Below are 26,032 nucleotides of genomic sequence, written 5' to 3'. Positions count from 1 at the left end.
TCCACTTTCTCCTCTTAACGGTGGTGGCACCTGTTCTCACATTGTAACTCATATTATATACAATAACGTCACTCCTAAATTTTAAGGCTTCATTCAGACACGTCTGTTCCTTAAATAAATTGATGATGTGATCTTTCCTCCATCCCAAACTGCCATTGCGACTGCAGCTGGCTTGCTAGCCTGATAATTCCACCATGCTTTTATGCTAATGTAAAACTGGTTTTAGAAAATAAGCCAAACACAATTGCAACTCATCTGACGATAGAAATGTGCTTTGCTATGCTGCAACATGTAGGGTTGGGTACCGTTCACAGTCAAACCGTTACAGGCACCGGTGCTGGCACCTCGAATTTGGTACCGGTACCCAACAATACCCTTTTCTGGTAACTTACTTGTTCTGACCAAGCTACAGTCAACAGGTGACACTGCTTCTCTGCTTGTTTCTAATCACACATACAGCTACGTCTCTGTCAAAGTCACTGACAAATATGTGGAATAAGTATCCAAAGTAATTTAAAAAACAAAATCACAAACAACAGCGATACCATGATATCTTTGAAATCAAACAGAAAAGAAAATAGACCAGATAGACAAAAACTACTGGTGCTGCAGCATTAATTTCAGGTCCCTGAACCTGACTTGACTTCCACCTCCTTTCCCAACTCAGTGGCTTCGCGGAGCTGCATTGTCTCCACCACAAAGCTCCCCATGCATTTCTGCAAGTGGCCTTTGAGCATCGGGGCGCTTTCCGATGCTTCCGACTCCTGTCTAAACCCAGCGTTCTCACACAGGTGCGCTCTTACGTTTGGAAATTTGGCACGATTCATTTGACATGAATTAGTAACCAGTAGTACTGATTTAATTTGGTTGGTATCCTTCAAAGTCGGAATGCACGATTATATCGGTATGTCATCTGTGTATGCTGATATTAGCTTTAAAATAAACAATCAGAATCGGCCAACGTGCTTTTTCTTATTTTGCACAATGAATGAATATTACATACATTGAAAAGCATTCTATTTCATGTCTCCATCTGCTGGTGGGCGGTCACGATAAGAGTATGCATTCATAATATGATGTTAATTCCACTACCAAGGAGACTTGATGATCACTAAAATTAAGAAGGGAAAAAAGTGGATATATCGATATCGGTATCAGTTATCGCCTAAATAAGTTACTACATATCGGCATATTGATATCGACAAAAAACTCAATATTGTGCATCCATGCTTTAAAGTAGCTGTTACCCAACCCTAGTCACAACAGCGTGTAGATGAAGCATTAAGTTCTTTAATTTTACTCATGTAGCTGCTAGTTAGGTTGCAAATCCCACCACGCTACCATGCTACACTGGTGACAGAAAATGAGGAACAGAGTGATACAGGAATATCAGTGCCTATTTATCTTGAAACAGCAACACAAACTACTACGCCATCAGTCACTCTGAACAATAGTGTAACTTCATTACTGTGTCACTCACTCACTCATTAAACTTTCTCATTTTTAGATCTGGCTTCACATGCTGCTGTCCAGCCAAAAAACCCAGCAGAAGAAGACACTGTACATACTGACATTATATGCAGAAACAATCTTTTGAGAGAAAAAAACGAGTCAAGGGAGCAAACTTCCATAAAAAAATGGATTTAGTGCTTGAACAAAGACGGAGTATGCTGCATCCCCTGTGACAATTTTGAGACAAATAAACAGAATATAAAAATGTAACAGATAATACCAAAGTCAAATATATCTCTGGTGAATTATGAGACGTACAGTGCCTCTGGCTGCAGAACACGGAACTAGCTGCCAGCCTGCCACACACTGGAGGACTGCCAGTGGAACATTGAGCCAATTTAAGATTATTACGTCCTGTAAGCTTACATAATTAACATTTAGCATACACATGTTTATTTGTTTGACTGAGAATTTATTGGCCATGTCTTTTGAACTTATGATTTCACAAGATTCTTTTACTCTGTGAAGACTCTCCTCTCGAACTGAAATGAAGTAAGGCAAAAAAAAGAGCAGAGGAGGAAGAAGAGCACATTAAAAGAACATGATGAATACATAAGCACAGCTAATTGCCTTTAATGTCTTCACTGCGGTCAGGACTGTAACTGAAGAGGCGTGATCTGTGTGTGTGTGTGTGTGTGTGTGTGTGTGTGTTGGACTGCGGAGATTGCGAAACTGTGTGGTATGCAAAATGAGAGACGTGGAGCCATAGAGATTGATGGGGACGAGGGGTGATGGAGAGGGAGGCAACACACACATGCACGCACACACACATGCACAGAGAGTGAAAGATGTCCGGGGTGTTGGCAGAAATGTGAGAGGGATGGCGGCTTTAGGAAGCGCTCATCCTTACAATGGTGGCTGATTAACACAGCCTCACCCTGCTGGACGATCAATGACTGACTGGAACTGACTCTGTATTACATCCTTTGAGAATTCAGATTGCAGTGTAACAGTATAAATAGACATTACTTGCATAAATTAGACAGTGTGTGTGTGTGTGTGTGTGTGTGTGTGTGTGTGTGTGTCTTGGCCATCTGGAAAAGACACCTCACTTTCATCTCAATTATTGGACTGACCTCTGCCATTTCTGCCCCTTGGACCTTGGTTCTATTTCTCTTTAAATAACGAATCAACTCTCTTGTCTGGCACCTCTGTAGCTCATTACTTTATTCAAGGCTGACTAGCTGGCACACTCTACATCCCCAATTGATTGGCAGCACTCTCGTTCGGAGCCCCAGAAAGAAATGAAGGGATTATTGACAGAGGAATCTCACTGTAACCCACTGGGAGTGTGCCTGCAGAAGGCAGAGTAAAGTTAAACTTGTGAGAGGGAGATCCGGACAAGATTCACATGCTGTGGGAAGGAGGGGACCCCCGAGAGTTGCTTCTGGTTCTTGCCCATAGTTTATTTAGCAACAAACATCAACTGCATTTCCACTTTTTCGAGCAGTTTTGAGGCCAGACGAGTGCCTCCTCACCGTCTGCACCAACACATACATATGGATTATAATGCGCACACAGGCAATTCCGACCAAATTGTAAAACACATAGTACTACATATTGACCTATTGTGCTTCTATGCATAGAGCTCGAGGTCCTAATGCCCACGCAGCTACACAGCATTGTTTTCACATTAGCTGAAGTTTGTAGAAACATTTAAACAGCATTTGCAAAGTTTATCGCCTCAAAGGTGCAGTGTGTAGGATTTAAGGGGATATACTTGCAGAAATGGAATATAACATGGTGAGTATGTTAACCTTAAATTAAAATTGTGGTGTTTTCGTGACCTCAGAATGAACAGTTTATATCTACATAGGGAGCGGGTCCTCATCTATGGAGATGGCCATGTTGCACCACCATGTTTCTACAGTAGCCCAGAACAGACAAACCAAACACTGGCTCTAGGTAGGAAGAACATAGTTTTACTTTACTCAGTGTTCGTGTCGTTCTAAATCACTGGGTCTGTTTGTTTAGTGGAGGAAGGGACGTCTGCGGATAATTCCACTCCTGCTAAAATCCTCCTGAGCGTCTGGATGTTAAAGGTAGGGTCTGGAGGATTTTCCAGTTGCTGTTTGTAAACACACATTCAAATTCGGCCCCTCCTATCAGGCTCAACTCTCCCGGGTGTACGGAGCCCGGAGGTACGGAAGAAAGCTTCACAGAAGAGGTTCAGGCAAGGCTCGCGCTGGTGCACGCTCGGACATGCTCGGACACGCCCGGGCACAGCACCTGCGCTCTCTCATTGGCTGGGGAAATCTCCGCCCAGAAGCGGTCCGAGCTCACAAAAACATCAAAATACAGTTAAAGGGCAGGAGCTCTGCAAACAGAGTCACCACCACACATGAGTAGAAGCCCATAGGTGATGATTAAGCAGGATTTCATTTGTACATGTCTATATTTTGTTTTGTTTGAAAATCCTCCAGATCCTACCTTTAAGTTATCAGAGAAAAAAGGTGGGCACACATTAGCAGGTCCTTAGTAGTGGCCCGTGTCCAACATGCTAAACAGTGCTGAAGAAACATTGATTTGTAACTTTAAGCTGCTTCATTCAGTGTTTTTTTTTTTTTTTTTTACCAGTTCTAATCATCCAGTCTATTTGTTTTGGGGAGAACGAGACCTCTGAAGATAATTCGGCTCCTGGTTACCGAACACTGAAGGAATTCTAGCCGGGAAAAGTTTCAGCTGGTTGCATTCTGCAATCCTCACCGCTAGCTGCCACTAAATCCCCCTAAATCTTACACACTGTTCCTTTGAATGTTGCAGTTATTATTTTCTGTGACTGAGGTATCGCTCTCTTCAGGGCATATATCTGCAGCTAATACACAAAGCCACCAGTAGCAAGCAATCCTTTCTTCCAGTACGACAGTGGGTCAAACAGGGATTAACTTGTGGCCCATTTCAGCCTCCAGCTTACGATGACCTCCACACTCAACCTGTCCCTTGCTGCTTCCACCCAATAAGCTTTGGCTTAAGACCAATACCCAATCAAGCCTCACAACCGCTCACCAAGTTGGAGGCTTATGACCTTCTTTCGCTCACAGCTATACTTAGAAGAACATGCTTTTGAGGAACTAATGCTGATCTGGCAACCTTATTGTGACCTCTACCCCCTTTTTTCAGCGACTCCCATCTCTGTTTACTCACACTGTTTACTCACTTAAACCAATTACTCAGACTTTCCGTTCATAACCAGCAATTACTGACAACCACTGTTAATTTAGGGAGATTTAACCCACATTCACTCAGAGGGAAAAACACACATCTGATAATGACTCAGACGTTATACATTTTACTTATCTCTTCATATCCTTCATTGCTTTTTTCATCTTCTGCTCAATTCCCTGCCAGATTCAAAAGAAAGCATAAAATGCTCCCATGTCATCATCCACTTCTATTCCATTTCTTCCTCCTGACCTGGCTACCCTGCAGACCTTTTCACCACGTTGCCGGCTTGCTGGCGCCCACGGCTCCATTAAACAAGACAGGTCAATTTAATCAGGCAGTGACATGGTCAGTCCCAGACTACATCTGGTCCTGTTTAAAACCATGGGGCATCAATGCCCCTCGAGGCCCCATTCAGAGGCTTATTAGTGGCACTTTTTGTGAGGGTAATCAAACACAGGTGCTTACCAGCAGCAGCAGAGAACTCCCCCGGGACACGTTTACACTACTGAGGGACTGTGGGTAAGATGGCTAGACGCTTGCTAATAAAGACACACTGTAGAGTGAGCAAGATGCATCAAACAAGACTTAAACGACTAGTTTGACATTTTGGGAAATGTGCTTATGCACTTTTTTTTTTTTTTCAAGAGTCAGATGAGGAGATCTGTACCACTTTAGGTCTGTAGAATAGATATGAAGCCAGCAGCTGGTTAGCTTAGCTTAGCATAAAGACTGGAAACAAGAAGGAAGCAGCTAGCCTGTCCTAGCCTTTGAAATTATAACTTCCAAACAGCAAATTTCTCCTTGCAGATGAAAAAGGAAGAAGTATTTAATTCCATGTTCATGAAAAGAAGATAAATACAAAAACTGTCCTCAAACTGTCTGTGCTCCAAATCAACCTTTATTTAGACTCAGAAAAAGACATCTGTGTGTCAGGTGCATCATGTTTACAGCATAACATTTACATTGAGGCTCAGCCTGATAAATAAATAAATATGTGAAATGAAAATTTTATTTTTAGGCTCCAACTTTGCAGATTTATTAGTAAATTAAATGATTAATTGATTACATATCTGACTGGATCAGGCCCCTGGGATGATTTACAGTGTATGGCTTTTGTGTACAGGGTGGACAAAATTACAGGAACAACACATTAGTGCTGTTATACCTTTTTAAAAGCTCATACTGTTATTTTTTTGAGACTATGTCAGACAAATGTTTAGAGCTGTTATTTTTATCATTGATTAATCTGCCCATTATTTTCTTAATTAATTGGTCAGAAACATGTACTGTGAATCTTCCGGGAACCCAAGGTCGGTCCTGTCTTCAAATGGTATGTTTAATCCAAGTAGGAACCTCCTAAACCAAAAATTGAAGCCAGTGCAGTAGTTCCTTAAATGACCACTTGAGGCTGGCTCCAGAAGCAAGTCAATCCCCATAAACCCCATGTTAAAGTGCCTAACTTTACAACAGAAAAAAAAAACATGTTTACAGGCAGTTAAAAAAACCATGTCTTGGTTTCTATAGCTAATTTCCCCGTTAATTACAACTGTGTGAGGGTGGAATTTTTAAATAGCTTGCCTGTTTAAATGTTGTTAAGTCTTAACAAATATGAGTAATTAAGGGCATGGCTGCTATGATGTTGGTTAGGTAATGTAACCATCAGTGGTTTAGTGGAGGGTATACACCGGTATACGGGGTATACCCACCTCTTCTTCTGTCCATTTACAGTACACCCACCTATCAGCAAAAAGCGATTGCAATACATAGGAGAGTATACCTACTTTCTCCTCTGTCAACTACAGATCTACCTGTATGCCCACTTCATCAAGTACCACTACACTACTTGTAACCATAGCGAAACCCCAGATTTGCAGAGTATAGGCGTAGCCGTAGCTGTCATTATTTGAGTGTATTTTTAGTTCATAAACGTTAATTGTAATAGTTTGGCTGCCTTAAAAAGACTTGTTCAGTGTTTGGTTGTATTAAAAGACCTTCTACAGAGTTGACATTCAGTTTTTCCAGTAAGTACATTTTCTTTTAATGGTTTAATAGCCAAAAAACAGTATTAGCATAACTCTAAGTGCACCATGCTAACCAAGCTAGCAGCTAGCGTCAGGGTTATCTCCACCCTTAAGTCCAATTATGGTCACTTCTGGCTCCAAAAATCCAAGATGGCGACGGCCAAAATGCCAAACTCAAGGCTTCAAAACGGGAGTCCATAAAACAATAGGTGATGTCACTGTAGCTGCGCTCATTATTTTATACAGTCTACAGTTTTATACAACCAACAGTACAAAAATCAAAAGCTACTTAGTTAATTATCATGTATGACAAAGAAAACACCTAAGAAATGTGAAACCTACAAACGTTTGTTTTATTCTAATAAATTACTGAAACAACTATTTAATTATCAAAACTGTTCCTAATTAATTTTCTGTCGATCCTCTACTCAATTAATTGACTAATCATTGCAGCTCTACAAATGTTGATTCCAGTCTTTTATAATCTTCCAAACTGTAAGCTGCTGTATTGGGTAACAATTACATCATAATGTGTTCCTGTCATTTTGTCAGCCCATCTATCCTCTAGCACAATATGCATGTGCACATACATTGTGGAAGAACAAGGACTAAAGCATCAGTCAAAGTCTGTCAGTCTGCTGTAAAAAATTTGTCCAACAAAGAGTAATATACCTCTCAATGTCAAATCTGACTTGAGGTGAAATACTAATTTTAACTGTGTGGGCTGTAAGTAGTCCTGCACTAAATCATGCTGTAAAAAGGCCTATAAAGGCAGATGGGAGGCGGCAGTAGAGGAGTGAAAAGAAAGACATATCTGTCTTCCTTTATATCTAAAGGAGGACAGGGAACACATTGTTAAGCCAACCATATGGTTTATCTAGCAAACTCGGGCATATAGCTTTAGTATAATGGGTCATATCTGCTACGTTGACAAAAAGCGCAGAGTTACTGCCGCGACGCCGTGCTGTCTTATTCAAGCTCTTTCTGCTCGCGTTATGAATGACAGATGGACAAACTGACTGACTGACAGCCACTGCACAGTGCCAGACTGTGAATGCTTTCTCAGCCTGAGCGTACAGATAAAAGCCACAGCCCACATCACTTCTCTGTCACTCACGGTTTCATAGGCTAGACACACATACAGGGCTTAGTGAGAGGGACCTGCATGGTGACTGGCCGTCTGGATCACTCTCAGTTAGAGCTCTGATCCTACATGAACACGCACAGTTTCTGTCCAAGCCCTCACCGAGTCCAAACCACAGCAGCAGTTTTGGGCCGGGGCCCAGTTAAAAACCTGAATCTGTAGTGAAAAAAAACTGTATTATATTAAATTTTATGTATTTTTTACTGTTAAAACATTTATTACAAGTTTAGGGCTGACGTGTGTCCTGGCACCACTTTTCCTTTTCTTCCTTATGCAGACTGGTTCGGAAATATGGTTTCAAGTTATCATGGTAGACGAGACTACACTATTTTTGTTCTTCTTCTTATCGTACTATTATTGTTACTCTTATCAATTACAATTGCCTTTAAAGGGATTAAAACAGAAGGGTTTCTTTGGTTGAACAAATGCTTTATCATAAATGAAACTTACAACTTCCAGTAGCATATTTTTCAATACTGTAGACAAGCAAATGTACACCGTCAATGATCACATCATGATAAACCTTGAAACCAGTCTACACCTGCTTATAGAATCCATCCTGTACATGTGCTGGGATGCATCGTCATTGATGTATCCCGGGGTCAGTGGGTGTTTTGGGTCTTTCCAAACATCAGACACCCTCACCCAGGCGACCCAGCCAGGGGTGATCAGTCCCCGGCTTGCATCCCAGCAGCAGTTAACCACAGTGCTGCCCTCCTCAGCCAGAGCTGCCTAGTGACTCTCTTTGCGGCACTGATGATATTCTTGATGGCCCTCTTCTTAGCCAGCCCCACTATTGCGAGGAACAGGTACAGGTACTGAGAAACCGCACTGCAAAGCCCAGACATCCCACCTCTACTGGCTCTCTACTCTACCTCTACTAGGTGTTCCAGCCCTGCCTCCTGCTCCGTCAGCTCCTGGTACCTGGCAAACCTATCAGTGCATCGAGTGCGCAACGGGATGTGGCATGCAGGCGGTGATCACCGCTCTTCGCTGCATGTTACCACGTCTTTCCCACTGCTGGGGAGGCAGAAGCAAACACAGCCAACCAAGTCCACTTGCAGCCACCGCCACTTTCCCTCTCTCAGTCGCAGTGTCCTCTCTTTCTCTCTCTTTCCCTCTTGATTCAGTCCATTAAAAATCCTGTCATTTACACACGAGAACTGCCAGTTTCATTAAAAAACACCAACAGTAAATTGGTGGGAACCCGGCCTGATTCAAGCCCAGGGAATGATGAGAAATTACAGCCCGACCCAGCCCGAACCCTGCAGGTTGGATCCAGCAGAGAATCAGAGCTCTACTGTGAGTTAACGCTGGGACTAGTACAAGAGGTAAAACAGGGTGAAGGTGTGTCCAGGTGTACAAGTGCGGTCTGCCGGCACAAAAAGAGCGAACAAATTCATTTACAAGTTTGTTGACATTTCTGCTTCCCACAAAGCTGTGCATGATAAACCAGAGAGAAAAGGTCAATTTACATTCACTCAGTTAATTTTGGCCTTTTTAAAACGACGCTCTGTGGCTGTCACATCACAGCCGAGCTGCTGTATCCTAAACAGGCGTTGTGGTAAACAGAAACACAGATTAACATAACAAGACAATCAAGGGAAGCATTCCAGTGTGAAGGTGAGAAGAAGTTCTATTAGGAGGCAACAAATAAGCAGCACATGAAGCGCTCATCCCTATAAACTTGGATGAATTCAATCAATTTACATTTTACAAGGCCATTACAGGCGCCGGTTTAATTGTGTGGAGATGCGCAGCTATGAGCCTTGGCAAGGTCGCCATAGCAATGAATATAAGGCCACCACGGCAATGAGCTGTATGTCTCACCTCTAATTATATGCTGAAGAGCTGTGTTATTCCTATGTGGTGGTGCTTAGAGTTTTAATAGAACTCATTTCCTGACACTGGCAATGGCTGACTGATTGTTTTTTGACTCGTGCCAAACAAATGACTTCAATGTAAATTAAAAATAAATGCTACGCCACTCAGGCCAATAAAATGACTCACCTCTGCGAACTGCAGCCTGCTGAATGTGCTGCTGGGAGGGGTGGTTAGCTTGAAGTTCTTCTTGGGTGCCACCCAGGTCTCCATGGTCTCCAGCTTGCTCGTTGCCAGATTGGTAGCATGGTGTTTGACCAGGTAGCCCTGGAACTGGTCTGACTGGAAGTAGAGATGCACTGACACTGGGTGGCCCATGGGGAAGTACCTGGCAGAACACGGAGAGAGCGAGGATCCATTAGCAAACCTGATAAGTGCTGACCTACCTGCTGTGCAACCTCTCGGGGCCAACAGTGTAAGAGGAGGAGGATATCTAGATTCATCTGGATAACGTCTGGAAGGAACCGGCCTTGGACATGCTAATGTGGCTGGATGCTAATGCGTGCTCGCAGTGAAGGTTAGTAGGGAGTCAATGTGCTCTGTGTGATTGTGTGACATGGTGGACATTAATTCAATGACCTTTAGCAGAAAACCAATTGGTCAAAGACATGTGTGGACCATGCTGATAATTCTCATTAAGCACTGCTTGTTGGTTATGAAGCCCACGGTTGGATAACCAGGACTTTCTTTCTTTCTTTTTTGTTTTTTTTTGATAACTACTTGATTTGATTTTTAAATAGAAATTTTTAAATCTGCCTATGTACAAAATACATGGATAATTATTACAATTTTAGCATCTAATTATTAAAAATGCTGGAGTGAAACAGTGAGGAAGTAACAACAGATCTATTTCAGCAAGGAAACCAAGAAAAAAATAGAAACTCTCCTGTTTTAAACAACCTTCATAGCCGTTTAAGTAAAGATTACTGCATTTACAAGTAAATGGTAAATGGAACTGCACTCAAAGCACTTTTAACACTGCATGTCACATTTACCCATTTACACACACATTCACACAGTGATGGCCAAGGCTACCGCTCAATGTGTCACCTGCTACTCAGCTTAAACACACTCATACATGGATGGAACAGCCTTCGAGAGCAATTTGGGGGTTAATATCTTGATCAAGGAATCTTTGATATGCAGACTCGAGGAGCGGGTGATTGAACCACAGATTTTTTTGATTAGATCCTGAGCTAGGTCCAGTGTAGATTTCAGAGTTTACAAGGTGCACCCGAATGCAGGATGATTTCCCTTTTGCTGTGTGAGTGTCAAATACATCTCCAACACAGACAGATAGTAGAGGACAAAAGCAGTACGACTGTAGATGACACCACAACACGGTAAAGACTCTAAGCATAGTTTGTCTGTTTTGGTACAAACATTTACCCCCCAGTGTGACAGATAGCTTTACGGGGCGATCACACCTACAAGGAGCGCTAGAAATGAGACGCCAGTAAAACAATTGATTCCGTATGATACGGGGCGTCGGACTGGTTTTCAAGCATTTTTTATGATGATTTTTTTTATGATTTCTGGTGTCTTTTTAGACACGCGTTTGTAGACGCTGAAAGTTGAAATAATCTCAACTTTTGGGCGTCAGACGCCAGTAGCACCATAGCTCCGTCTTGGGTCCATTTTCAATGTTTTGATCGCCCGGTTGCGCATGCACCCCCGCTCTACAGGCGCTCCTCGTAAGGAGAAAGGGCGTTTCAGGCATTTCAAGCGTCTTTGAAGCGTCCGCGTTTCTAGCGCCACCTGTAGGTGTGATCGGCCCTTTACTCGCTATACAGAAAATCTGCCCACATTTAACGCATGGCGGGTGTTAGTTTCAGTCCCTGTTCAGCCTCCATTTTTACAATACAGGGAACAGTATGGCGCCCACTTCCTGTACAAATTCTTGGTTTACAGCCAAACAGTGCACTAAAACAGGGGTTCCCAACTGGTGGGTTGCGGTTCCATTCTTAATGGACCACTGTCAAGTTTGTAAAAAACACTTTATTTTTGAAGGGCAGTGAATTTCCAGCACAAGCTTTTATTTTAAAGTGTCGTGTCCTGTTGTAGAGTGAGTAAATGACAGACAGCTATGTAACAGAGAGAGCAAACTAGCTCGACGACATGGCCAACCACAAGTATGATGCTTAATTCATTTAACTTTATGGACCTTGAACTAATGACTAAAGAGAAATCTGGACCCTGTGGCTGCACCAGTTGGGAACCACTGCACTTGCTTCTGAAGACAATAAAGGAAAAGAAAAACAGGCAGTATAGTAACAATTTTGGTTTAATTTGATCAGCACTGCCTTGTTTTACCGGAGTTCGGTCTGAGTTTAAGAGAGAGGGGTAGCACTCTCTCTCAATCCGCCTCTATACCCTTTGTGTCTGTCGATTTGAGATAAGAGATGATCACGCAGATCTGTATAACATGGAGGGAAATTTACCACAGTTCATTTACGCATACAACCCACTTTGTTATGATACAAAACTGATTGACATCAGCAAAGTATCCCTTTAATAAACTGTTTTTATGGTTGTACATAACTGTTGCAGTAGATCAAAGATAAATAATGGACAAGTGAACATTTTATTAAAGCCCGAGTACCTCTAACTAAGTTAATAACAAGCTCCTTCTCTGCTAATTATTGCTTTGCTGTGTGCTGGATGTTTCGACATGTGCTCCGGTTCTGAAGTGGAAATGATGGTTAAAGAAGACATGTGACAGTCGAGACCGCAGCGTTCTGCTTGCCACAGAAAATTACAGAATAGTCATGGGCTGTATTGGCAGCAGATTCAGATTAGTCAGAGCTCTGAACACACACAGACAATCCAACTAAACACATTACAAGTCTGTGTAAAACAAAGTTGAACTGGGTCATCGAGTCAGCTGAAGCCGAGCGAAGGTCTTGCCCCTCTGATTAGTCTGTTGTTTGTTTGTGCGTCGCCTCATACGTGGCAGAGGGCCGGGGCCCTCGGGGGCAGCCAGCCCGAGTGACTTCTGGAAAAACTAAAAAGGGGCCAGGGTGGGCACTGCTGGGGAACGCTCCACAGCTGCTCTCTGACTCCTTCGCGCCCAGATTTCTCATCCTTCGTCTCTTCTGCTTCCTTGAGTTCGTCTTTATTCTCCCTCTTTTGCACACACACACAGATTAACACACACACTGTCCCTCCCTGCTCCCCAGTGCCCGTGGCCTCATCAGTATTCCACTAAAGGACCAGGAGTCAACCCGTCCCGGTAAATGCTACCCTGACAAGCAGAACAGCAAATATTTACACCCACAAGGATAGCAGAGCACACTCCCTCCCCTCCTCCTCCCTTTTCCCTCTGTCTTTCTCCCTTTTCTCCTCGTCTCTGTTTTCCCATCTGCCATCCCCTCCACACTCCTCTCCTCTCTTCTCCTCCTTTCATCCTGCTTTCTGTCCTCGTCCCTCGGTTCTCGTTCCCTCTGCCCCTGTCTTTCCCCAAAAGAGATGTGGCTGCCAGTGTGAGAGGCGGTGAGAAAGGGTCGGGCGTAGCCTGGCCTGCACAGAAGCTCCATTCAGGCTTTTACTCCACAGTCTCTCCAATCCAGTCACAGCGGGCTGCTAAAAGAGCCAAATCCGTCTCTGTGGCCGTTTCCTCTCTCCTGCTGCAGTCTCAATCTGAGGCTGACCCATCCGTTTGTTTGGAGCATGTTTTTACATGCATGCAAAATATGTGGCCACACCCAAGCCATAATTCTCACATATATTGGAGGGGAAACATCATTCCCTATATTCAAATATACTCAAAATGAACCCATAATCAATAACAAGTGTAATCTTAATAATATATAAACTTAAACTACTTAATTACTATTACTATCAACACTATTGTTAAACTCATTATTACTACCCATTCTAGTATTACGGTGTACTTCAGTTCTGCATGTAGTTTGTCCATGTGGTGTTGCCGTACCACAGCAAAGGCCTTTGCTCAGCTGTTGTGGTTACACTCAAACATTCTCTACAACAAAAGACGATGCATCACAAGCTGCGCCAATGTTATGAAATGGTGTATACTTCAGGTCTCCTTTGCTGCTTGTTTTTATCTCCTAGCTTAAAATCTGATATCAACCCAGCGCAAGATCATATCAGTCTTACAATGTTGTCTTTGCCCCCTCTAAAAACAGCTAAATATTAATGGTTATAGTGTTATTACCTAAAGAAACACAAGTTTTATTTCAGTTTTAACTTTTAATTCATGGTTTTACGCATCAGTCTATGTAGGATTTCTGTTTATGCAGTTGGAAAGTGACGTCAGCAGCACTGCAGTGACCGACTCCCAATGCAGAGAAGAGAGTCTGTGTTGCCAGATCTTGCAAAAAGACAGGACTCGAACATAGTTAATTTTCTCCTGCTCTGTCTGTCCTAAAACAACTGCTATTTCAGTATCAAAACGATATGTGATAATCAATATGTGGCTTGTAAAAAGTGTAAAAATTTAATTTGGTGACTATAGGGCAAAAGAACTAGTCATAATCTGTGCTCATATTTACTGTCCTCATTGGAATGAACAGACTCAGAACTGCCATTTGTCTTCTAAAGGGGCGGGGCATCGGCGAAACCCACGTGACACAGATACAGGAAATTAATCTAAAGTGAGCCATCTCGGTTTATCAGTGTTCTCTGGTACAATAACTATCAACCACTGTGTTGTCTCTGTATTTTATTACTTTCACATGGATCAAAAGTGGAAAACTAGAATGTAATATGTGCATGACAGTATGCAGGCTATATTGCTGTCGACTGCGAGCATGTCATAAAAATATCATAAAAAGTCATAGTACAACATGTCATTAAAGATGACATATAATATATCATAAAATGTCGTTAAGAGGTAATTTAAAAAAGTCATGGTATAGTTTGTCATAATAACGTCATAATGTGTACACCCTTACACACAAATGGCGCTCACTAAAACCCCTGATCTGAGATATATGTTTTAAAATGCCCTAAAAAGGTCAGTTTAGCTGTTAAGTTTCTATTAGCGTCTCCTGGGGGGAAATGCAACCTTGGCACCCCTCGAGTGTTGGGTCGCAGAAAGTGTACGTTAAAAATGGTCCCCCCCTTTGTTAACAGGTGATTATGGCCTTTGGCCACACACACACTTTACTTTGGACTTCAGACCAGGACTTGGATACGAAATAAGTTCACAAAGTGACAAATCTGCTGCAACTTCGTACCTTGATCGGTTTAATTACCTGACTTGATCAGTAAAATTACAGATCAATAAAACACAAATGATGCCACACCAGACAGGCCTTGTATGAGCATGCCACACACATATACACACACAGTGTATTTAATGATTAGACCTATAAACCAGAGTGCGGCTGAATTAAAAGAAAATCATGAGGCTCATTTTACCTTTTATTTCTCCTTTTTTTCCAGCAAGATTTTAACGATGCCTCACTGCAGCTGTGACTCATCTCACATTATTTAGTTGCAAGTTCTTGGTTTTTTGCTCACAAACTTCATCATCTAATATCACACACTTATCTTGCAACACATTAGCAATGCCTTTTTGTCTGTATGTCACACCCAGGATTATGAGAACTGTATTATTATTAATGTCTTCTGCCCAGTTGTGCTGCAGTGATTAATTCATGACAGAACATGTCATCGAGCAGGCGGGACCGGTGCGGCCGTCTGGCACTGTGTTAAATAATGACATCCAATTAAACATTGGAAAATGTTTATGACAACATTATATGACAATAATACATAACATGGATATGTTAGTTTAGTTTGTGCTTTTCATGTTTTGCCATTACGTTCAAGTCACAGAGCATCTGACTTTAGGAAAAATATAAAATTGAACTTCATTTGCAGTTGCCCTGATGGTATTCTCAGAACTCTTAAAGTCGGGGCAAAGTAAAATCTGAGGTTTACATCGTAACACATTATGTTAGAAAACACTTGTTGAAAACACTGGGAACTACACAGCACTTAACTGTAGACTATTAAACTGTTTTTCACCATTTTTGTGTCCAGGATTATTTGGGCAGGGCAAAAAGCCTGGTTGATGACACAATGAAGCAACCCTTAGCATAAACCCCGCCCCTACACCATTCTTTGCAGTTTGAGAAAAATAAGGTTGACTTTCGGGCAGGTNTTTCACCATTTTTGTGTCCAGGATTATTTGGGCAGGGCAAAAAGCCTGGTTGATGACACAGTGAAGCAACCCTTAGCATAAACCCCGCCCCTACACCATTCTTTGCAGTTTGAAAAAAATAAGGTTGACTTTCGGGCAGGTCAGTGTCCTCTGGCTCTGAATTTGATTCTGGCTCAGGTGGCTAAAACATAAATGGCTGCACAAGGCCAACAAAGCTGCTAGATGACACATCCATTGTAGCGCTACAATTCAAAGAGGCTGCAACTTTTCTAAAAGTGGGCGTGGCTTCAGCACATTCAGCAGACACACACCCAGCATCTCAGAGCAAAGAATCCTGCCTATTTTTTTCATTACTTTGAAACATAATTTTATATACTTGGCGGCTTTCTTAATCATTCCAATTTGGCTGGGTGCTTAATAACACATTTTTCTGTGGTGTGACAAACATTTATTTTTGGTTTTGGACTCTTTTTAACCTGTTTTCTCAAGTTATGATTGTTTTTCCTTACCCTTAGATAACATAACATATTGGAAAGAAGCGTTGATATTTACTGATATAATATATACTCATTTTTATTTAAATGTACCAATGAAGAGACAGCTCAGCTTCAGGAACGGGTTAAAAATCGTTTGTAACTGTGCAGCACATGGAATATTTTTTGGATGCAGGTATTAGTCCTGCTGTGCTACTGGTCATTTCCAAAAAGCTGGCACATGGCACCTAAATCATTCTTTTTTATCATGAACCCGCCTTTTCATCTGTGTTCACTTAGCGTCATCCCAAATAAAATGCAATAAAAGAATTTGGACACAGCTCCATAAAAAAACACCTGTTAAACAGCTTTGCCAGCACTCCGACACCTCATAGACTTTATCCTGACTTGCAGTTTGCATACGAGGACTTGAGACTTAAAGTCCCTCTCCGCTCAAAGACGTGTTTTTCTTCTGCTTATGTTTTCCTAAAATGTCTGACCTTGACTACACTGACTTGTATCTGTGCAAAGTTTGTCACCAGAGAGGTGTTTTCACATTCCTTTACTGACGGGGAGGATGTCTGTGCACTGCACTAAAAACTAAGATTCAAATGTATGCTGAGTAGAGACGGTTTAGAGACCCGCCTTCAAAGACAAAAACACATAAACATGCATGTATGTGACCACCTTCGTCTGCTCTCGCTCTGTCTTCTAACAGATGCATGAGTAGAAACAGCTGTAGCCGATAGATGGTTTTGAGGTTTAAACAGATGGAAACATGCTTCCTTTCTCTGCTCAGCATTACCCGCAGGACTTTACAGAACACCCACAATGCAGCGGGGTGGGAGGCATGCGGGTGGCACTGGAGCAAACCATCTCAGCTGACATGAGGCGATTGCTTTCACGTTGCCTCGTAGATTTCCTCCACAGCAGTGAGTGACTTTGCACTCAAAGATCCCATCAGTCAGTTTCCCTGATGATTTCTAAAACTTTCCTGGTTGGAACAATATGAATCGGCAGCTTGGATGACTACCAACAAAAACAGCAGCAGATCCAATCACAGCGTGTCTCCATATCTTGTTGTAACAACTGCTTTGCTTCAAGCTGTGCTCCGTATATCTTCTGTTATCCTGTCTCATGTGAAGTCATCCTAATGTTTGCCGATGTCATTAAAATGAGCATAAAGATGTCATCTCGATGTCTGCTGCAATCTTAGGTGTCGCGTTTGTTGTTTTCCCTTTTGTTTTGAGGTAAGATGCTTTTTATGAGCGACACAGCGCTTTCTCTCACACGTACACAAATTAGCAATTTACACCTCTGCTTTCTGCTCTGAATCAGCATATTTAATTTGTCACTGTTTTTTAATCACGTTGCGTCTGGGTTTCATCGCTGTGCAGAGAAACTAAAGGAAAGCTAACCTAAAATGCTCCTACACCAGATGCTACTGAGAACATATGCTGCTGAAAACCCTGACTGAAGTACACGAAGCTTAAATGTTCCATTTGGCCATTAAATATGAAAGCACAGTGTGGTTTTCCCTCTCCACTTAAACCACATACTGTATGTTAACAGCACTGGAATTCATACATTTCCACTAATAATAAACTGGCCTGAAGGGACAGCTTTCAATGCTGTGACCCATATAGCCTCATTATCTCCGGGATAAATTGACTGAGTGTCGTATCATGTTACACAATGAACAGCATTACCCAGAGTTCCCAGTTGCTGATTGGAACTATTCATTGTTATCCTATTTCCATGAGGGAGACGATGCATCAACAGAAACACAAAAGCATTTTATGTGCAGCATGCTGTGGGTTTTCATACAAACACAGGTGTGGCTGGCTTTTGAGAGTAAAGTGCACCTGTGGATGTCGGCGCAGGTGTGTCATGATGTGATAAGTGGTGATGTATTTGCATAGAGGCTGACCTGCAGCTGTGATCCTTTGGGTTCCCCTGCAGCGAGGCGGCGGCTCTGGCCAGGCCCAGCCGCGAGAAGGAGTGGAAGTACGTGAGCCGCGTGTCCGACAGACTGGCCACGCCGTCCGGCTCATCATACACGTTCTCCCAGTACGAGTTCAGGCCCGGCGTTCCCTGGGGCAACGGTCCAAACAGGTAGGCATCCAGCTGGTTCACTATCTCCTGGTTCACGCTGGCTTCAAACTTCCTGGCAAAGAAGGTGGGCCGCACCGTTTGCTGCACAGGGAGGGGAACATAACAGCAAAGCAGGGAGGGAAGAGATAAAGAGAAGAAAAAAGGAGAAGATTAGGAAATGGTGGTGTGCCAGGATGGCAGGGGAACAAATACGATGTGTTAGATGTGTGTGGAAGTGTCGTGTGGGCAGAGAGAAGAAAGAGCAGATAGAACAGAGGGTGCAGAAGGTAGCAGATAAAAAGGAGGTCAATATTTTCTTTATGGAAATGTGAATGAATTATTACATATATTAAATTAAAATGACTCTCTCCTTAGTCTCTCTTTTTTATTCATTTGCAGAACAAATGGTCTGTATGCATTAAAACTTCTGTCGTCTATGTCATTGGTTCCCAACCTGGGGGTCAGGACTGGGGCTGGGCAATTTCTCGATAGATCAATCTGTGATATTTAACCTAGATGTCAACTTAGATTTTAGATATTGTAATATAGTAATAAGTATTTTCCTGGTTTTAAAGGCTGTATTACAGCCTTTTACAACTCTATTATTTGCCGTTACCCACTTAGTCATTATTAATCAAAAATCTCATTGTGTAAACATGTTGTGAAGCACTCACAGTCATATTAGGTATCTAATATTTAGATATTGACTTTCTCCATATCACCCAACCCTAGTCCATGTTGCAAAATTAATTTGAGGGATTTTAAGGTGCCTGAAAGAGTGCTCTACCCCTCACTATGGACTCACTATTTCTGATTCCAGTCATCGTCCTGGTGCCTACATTACCCACAATACAACTCTACTGCCAACAGTTCAGTCACAGATTCTCGTGGGCTACGCTGTAGCTGCATGTTGTGGTAGCCACAAGCAGAGATGAGGAGCGGGCTACAGAGGTCTTGTGAGGTAACTTCTGTCTAACTATAGTGACATCATTAGAGGTCATTTATCAGACTTTGTGCAGCTCCCTCTGGAGCCACAAAAGGCTTTATACAACTTAATTCACATAACAAGTTAGTTTGGACCCTCCGAGACCTGTTAAGGGAAAAATCGGGGCAGTTCCTCTTTAAAAGGTCAGTTCACCCCTAAATCAAAAACACAAATTGTTTTCCTCTTTCCTGTAGTGCCATTTATAAATCTAGATTGTTTTTGGTGTGAGCTGCTGAGTGTTGGAGATATCAGCTGTAGAGAGTCTGCCTTCTCTCCAATATAATGGGACTAGATGGCACTTGGCTTGTGGTGCTCAAAGTACCAAAATAAAAATAAAAAAAGCATTTGAAAAACTCAACAGATGTCGATGTCTCTTTCCAAAAATCATGACCTGGTTACTCAGATAATTCACAGACTTTGTTGTGAGCTAAAACACAACTAATTTGATAATACATTATTAAGTTTGGGTTATTTTTTGACGAAAAAAGTCACATTTCTCTGATCCCAGCTTCTTAAATGTGAATATTTTCTGCTTTCTTTACACCTATACAACAGTAATCTGACTATCTTTGGGTTGAGGATGTCGTCTTGGGCTTTGAGAAACAGTGATTGACATTTTTCACCATTTTATGACATTTTATAGACCAAAAAACTAATGTATTGGAAAGCTGGGAACGTTATTCGTCGAAACAGTGCACTCACTATAATATTTGAATCAACAAGGGAGCTACACATCTTAAATACCCTGCACACTGGATAGGGAAACATCTGTACTACAGTTTACACTTTATGAACTAAATCGTTAAAAAACACACAACAAAACAAGACCTTTATTGATTTAGAAAGACTTGATGCTATCTCAGATGTCAAAGGAAGAACAGGAGGAGAAAATAAGTTATCTACTGACAGAGGTCTAAATGCAACTATTGATAAAAGGATTCTGGGTGCTTTGATGGAGCAACTGTGTCAGAAAGCCTCGTTACAGGAATTATTATTAAGAGAGATAAGGAGACAGCTCACACGTCTCATAAGCATCTGTGTGTAAATCGATACAGCAGCTGTACGGCTCTCTCAGTACGGTCCATCTCTGTATTTATCCATCCATTCATCACCTCTTTTCTCAACACTTCTTTGTATTTGTCACTGTCTGGCCTCCTCCACTCCACCCATGTCTTTCTCACCCTTGCTGTTACTTGTGTGTTTGATGGTGCATCATGAAATCTGCCGCCTCCACAGCTTGGCCTACACACAAAGACATCTTTTCAGTCCCAGACACAAAACTATTTGCTGATACCCAGCACCAAACACCTCGGTGCAACCTGCTTAAAAAAAAGTAGGAGACCTAATCAAGAAAACTCTTTCTCACGCCGGAGTGACGGCTGTGGGATGTCGGTGTGGCTTCACACTGCACCAGATGATGCATTAACCCTCTGTGATCGGCTGCAGATATCAAATGAAACACCAAGGGAGGGAGGCTTTTACACATATCCGGATTTTGTGCGTTGTGACATGCCCTCGGTGCAGCCGGCTGAAAGTACAGACCTGTCACAGCCTGTCTTTCCAACACACTTCCCAAATGCACCTCATTCTCAAACACATTACTAAACAATGATGCACTAAGACAAAAGGCACATCACCACTCTCCCTCTTCAGGACAGCCCCCTCTCCTGGCGAGTGCACTTCAAAATCACTGTGCGGGGGAACTCGACAGTTCTACCTTGAATTACTCGTCTCATCTGCAAACCAAATTGAAGCCTACTTCACTTGTCTGTATCTTCCCCAGTGCCAGGGTTCAAAGGGAAACTCGGATCGTGCACTCAATGGGATATTAAGTCCTATTAATACCGGGGGCCTGGCTGGCTTTTGGAAAGGCTGCTTTGTTCCCAAGGTTGGACTTCACTGATACCAGGGTGCCAACCAGACCCAGCGGCAGTGCCAAGGACCCGCGGTAATGTGTTGGCACTGAACTGCCAGAGACTGAGGCGAGACAGACGGCAGACGGGGTCTGGCGAAGGGAGAACTGAGGTCAGCTTTGACTGGTGTGTGAAGGACAGGAGAGACAAAGTGAGTCACGGCACTTAAAGGATATGACTCAAAGTGATATTTAACTGTGGCAGAACGTTTTCACTTTGTACCGCAGCTTTTACTTTTTCGGAGCACATTAAAAGTCAAACTGCGATGCTGATTTTCTCTGGGGTCCTGGAGTCACTGCCACTCATTCACTTTCATTTTGAAAAGCTAACTAACCCCCCTCTCCCCTTCATACTCAAGGCAAAGAGGATCTAATTACTATTACATTTTTTCCCCCCTCTCAGGGTCACACTAATCGAGACATAATTTTGCACATATTGATTGTGAAAGCTGTGGGAATGGACTAGATGCAAAGAGTGGGAGGACAAACCTTGAGGCCACAGAATGTAGAGATTGACTGCTGCTGATTTCCCATGACAAGCTGAGGTGTGAGCGCTGCAAACATCCGCTGAAAGTGATGTAATCTTTTCATTTAAATGTTTGCATGTTTACAGGTTTATCTGGTGTCTCTGATTGCTTGAGGATACAGCCTTTCATCTGAGATAAAAGCACACTATGTTCTGCTGTTAGGATTCTCTCAATCAAAACAACAACAAAAAACCGGAGCAATGCCGTCATTGCAGTCAGTTTCTCCCTGCAAGGATTCCTTCAGTGTTGATTGTTCGGGAGGTTTTTACCGGGAGAATTATCTGCAGAGGTCTCTGTCTGTCTAAAACAAACCAGGTGATTTTAAACCAGTATAAACACTGAATAAAGCAGATTTATGCTGAAAATCAGTGTTTCTCCAATGCTGTCTGGCTGCTAGCCCAGCTCCTGCTAATGTGTGCTCACCTTTTGGTAAATTAAAATCCAGATGTTCAGAAGGTTTTTAATGGGAGCCGAATTATCTGCAGAGATCTATTTCTCTCCAAAACAAACAGACCTGGTGATTCAAAATACTACAAACAACGAATAAAGCCGTTTCATTTTAAAAATCAGTGTTTCTCTAATGTTGTTCTGCACAGCAGGGGCTGGAGCCAAGTTGCCACTGACGTTTGCTCAGCTTGTTTCTCTGATAACTGAAAATCCAGACATCTGATGACTTAAAGTCCTTCACCTGGTTAAAATATTACTAAAAATGATCTAGATAAAAAGTCAATTTATGACCCTGATGCATATGAGAACACTCAACAAAATATAAAACATTGGTGTGGTTGTTTTTAGACATATTAAATGCAGAAAAGTTACTTGAATCTTTAAGCCTGGGGCCTGTTTCTATCAAACTACTAACAGAGAAATTTAGGATTTTAAAGACTGAAGAAAGTAAAAATGGTTTACTTTTACTGATACTCACAGATGTCAGAATAAAGGCTATTGATTTAATTTATTTTGACATAAAAATGCTGTTAAATCTACCTTGAATGTTTATCTGTAGTTCTCCCAAGTAAATCTAAAATCTGATTCTTTTTTCACCAGTCTTTGAGCACAACCTTCAAAGCGTGCCACATCGTATTTTATTCCTTATATTCCACTCCTTTTTTGCATTCCTAAGGGGCTCAGATAACATGACTATCATATATTGCTTGTCTGCATTTGTCACACTATTTTTTTCTAATACACATGCATCATACTCTCTTTAATGTTCCGGTCAAATTCCCTGTAGTTTCATCCCTACAATTCGGAGGCTACTTGTTGCCGCCATCACGTGCTGAAAGCTACTGGAACTACTAGAATGAACAATATAGCACATGTCGGGCAAACACATGTGTCTGCCTTGAATATACATGTGATTAATCATATGATCACTTAAGAGTTCCTCTTAAAGGTTCCTCCTGCACTTTACTGTCTGTACAAGTTACTCAATAAATGTCTTTGTCTCCACTTTATTGAAGATAAGTGAAGAGTGTATGTCGGCTCTTTGAAACAGTCCTCTATTGCAACCTTATATGTAATGTGTTACATTTTATGTGCACATACGTCTTGTCCATTTTCCTAGTATTTAACATAATGTTCTTATGTAGTCCTGAGAAAAAAAAAACAATTTCTTAATTTCACTGAAAACTGCAGTCCAGTCGTCCTTGGTTGGAGGGTTTGCCTGCAGCTTTTTCTGTGCGATGACTTTCTTGCTCGTATTTCAAGGAGATATTTAACCTGCGCCATAAGTTTATCATGCATTTTGCTCCTGGTGTTATTCAACAGAAGAGCAATTAACTTCGATTCTAAAAATGTAAAGGACCCACAAAAAATTTGAAGATACCCGACACTGCCTTCAGCATTCACTTGTTCCTCCAGAACCTTTGTATAAATCAATTTAAGAGTTCTTAGATAATTCAGAGGTGTGATTCTTGATAAATATGGGCCCTGCCCTACCAGCGCCTCAGGCTCTGCTTTGGGCCACTTGATTAATCAAAGACGGTTGCCAAACAAAAAGACATTTCCTCCTTATAATTGTTGTGTGTTAAAGACCTGCATGGGGCTGTTTTCTTAAGGCTTTGACACATCAAACCAGCATTAAGGAACTAGTGTTGACAAAGGCCGACTGTTGCCTGCACTCCAACACACTTCAAAGACTGTCGCAAATGGCCAACTAGCACATATGCACTGCGCCTGCGTGAGAGGAAATAACTCTCCACACCAGCAGGTGGCAGTAGTTTGTAGTCGTCATTCAAAAAGGGAAACCTGAAATCCAACAGGACGGATTCAAGACACTAGTTAGCACATTAACAACACAACCAAATGCGAACAATAACACAAACAACTTTGAACGAATCGTTTCTGCTAAAGAGCTCAATGGTAAAAAAATTTCACGACCTCACGCCCTATTGACTTTAGTCATTTGTTTACTTTCCTCATTTACATTTCTTTTCTCATGCACTGAGCTGAACCGTCCACTGGGTCCACCGCCAAAGGTGCTGAACACACCACAGTGTATGGTGACAAACACTCAACAATGGTCCAACACTGGCTGATGGATGGATCATCGGCCTGGTGTGTCAAGTCTCTTAATTCCACTCCCACCTGTGTGTGGTCTACACCCACCCGTACCCACAAATATTCTGACCATACATACACAATAGAAAGATGGTCAATAAATTAACCATGGGTTTTATCTTTTTGTCTTGAAATTCTAGAAAACACCTACAAAGTGAACATAACTTTAGACTAATAGTTAGATTTGATTACGTCTTTCAAGACAATCGGTTTCCTTTTGTTAAGTACAATTGTCAGATTTTAATGTCAGAATTACCTTGCATTGCTTTTGTATTGTAATGCTGCTTTAATCTTCTTTTATTAACTTCATTTTTTGATTCCATCCTTTTGGTAAGCGCCAGCTAAATCCCCAGACCCACTCTTTATTTTTTTGACTGCCCGCTCCCGTGAGATTTGTGTTGGATCCCGCGGGACTCCAGTCCCAAGGCAGTCCTCTACTGTGTGTTACTGTTACCTGGAAGCGGTGGAAGTCTGCAGGCTTGAAGTCATTCGGCGAGCATCCACACCAGTCGACGATGTGCTTGTACTGGCACTTGCAGCCCAGTTTGCGATTCCAGTTGGTGATGCGCAGGTTGTTATCCACCATACTCTCACAGTGGGCACTGTTCTCCAGCACCGTGTGGAAGAACGACTGGAGGAACAGGAAAGGGTGACGAGAGGCAGAGGGGGTGGAGGAGGGAGCAGAGACAGAGAGACAAAATTTGAAGATTGTATACGTTTATTTTTTACACCATTTAATTCGCAGAGAGGAAAGCGAGTAGCGGCAGAGATTGGAAATTCACAGTAGCTCATGATAAACATCCAATTTCCCCACAGAGATCATTCAGTTCTCATCCAATCCTTGTATACGGTTGGAAAGTCAGCCTTTACATCTCGCCTTCACTTTATGATTGTATGTCTGCCTCCAATATCTTTTCTTCCTCCATATCTAACACAGTGATGAAAAGGAAACGGTGTAAACTTTCTGTATGCGATGCAGAGTAAGTATAAAAAGCTCAACTGTCAGTCGAAGCTTAACAAACACTTGAACGTGTGAAAGAGGTGTCTGTGTGTGTGTGTGTGTGTGTGTGTGTGTGTGTGTTACCTCGGCTGGCAGCAGAGTGTAGGCGTAGAAGCGCTTCATGTTAGTGACCAGGTCGTCCTTGGAGTTGATGACATATTCGATGAACAAGCGGTTAAGCAGGAACCAGTCGGAGCCGCCGTCCACCGAGATGCCTTCAGGGATCTTACGGTCGCCCAGCCTCCACATGTGGGTGTCACACTCAAAGAACAGACGGTCTAGACCCTGCTTACGGATAAACCTGGCGAGCACACATAAAGATATGGTGACACCACTGACTGCGGAATATGATTAAATACACCAAACAGCAAGGGCTGTTTATTTTTTGTGTGTTTACATGGCAGAAAATTAAAACTATAATACATGCACGGGAAAATTAGACTTTTAAAAACAACATTTACATAAAAACAAGCACTCTGTAGATTTTGTTTTACATTTAAAGGGTTTATAATCAGCAGCTCATTTGTATTTTCTTCCAGTTTTCTATTTACTTTCCGGTAAAATGGAAGTACGTTGGACGTTTTTTAATCAATCTCACGCCTGATTTTCGGACAAATCTTTTA

General features: G+C 42.1%; 1 protein-coding gene across 1 annotated transcript in view; it reads right to left on the bottom strand.

Moving 5' to 3' along the window:
- Positions 1-26,032, bottom strand: part of xylt1 (xylosyltransferase I) — a 121,829-nt gene that overhangs the window by 8,391 nt on the left and 87,406 nt on the right. The window contains exons 6-9 of the mRNA XM_050045243.1: positions 25,494-25,710; positions 24,864-25,040; positions 18,260-18,525; positions 9,853-10,051 (exon numbers count right to left, since the gene is read on the bottom strand). Of these exons, the coding sequence (XP_049901200.1) occupies positions 9,853-10,051; positions 18,260-18,525; positions 24,864-25,040; positions 25,494-25,710 (859 nt within the window). The remainder of the gene's footprint in view (positions 1-9,852; positions 10,052-18,259; positions 18,526-24,863; positions 25,041-25,493; positions 25,711-26,032) is intronic.

The sequence above is a fragment of the Epinephelus moara genome, chromosome 5 (genome assembly GCF_006386435.1).
Source record: "Epinephelus moara isolate mb chromosome 5, YSFRI_EMoa_1.0, whole genome shotgun sequence".
Lineage (NCBI taxonomy): Eukaryota > Metazoa > Chordata > Actinopteri > Perciformes > Serranidae > Epinephelus > Epinephelus moara.
Note: the sequence above shows the minus strand (reverse complement) of the source record. Positions and strands in the feature narration are given on the sequence as shown.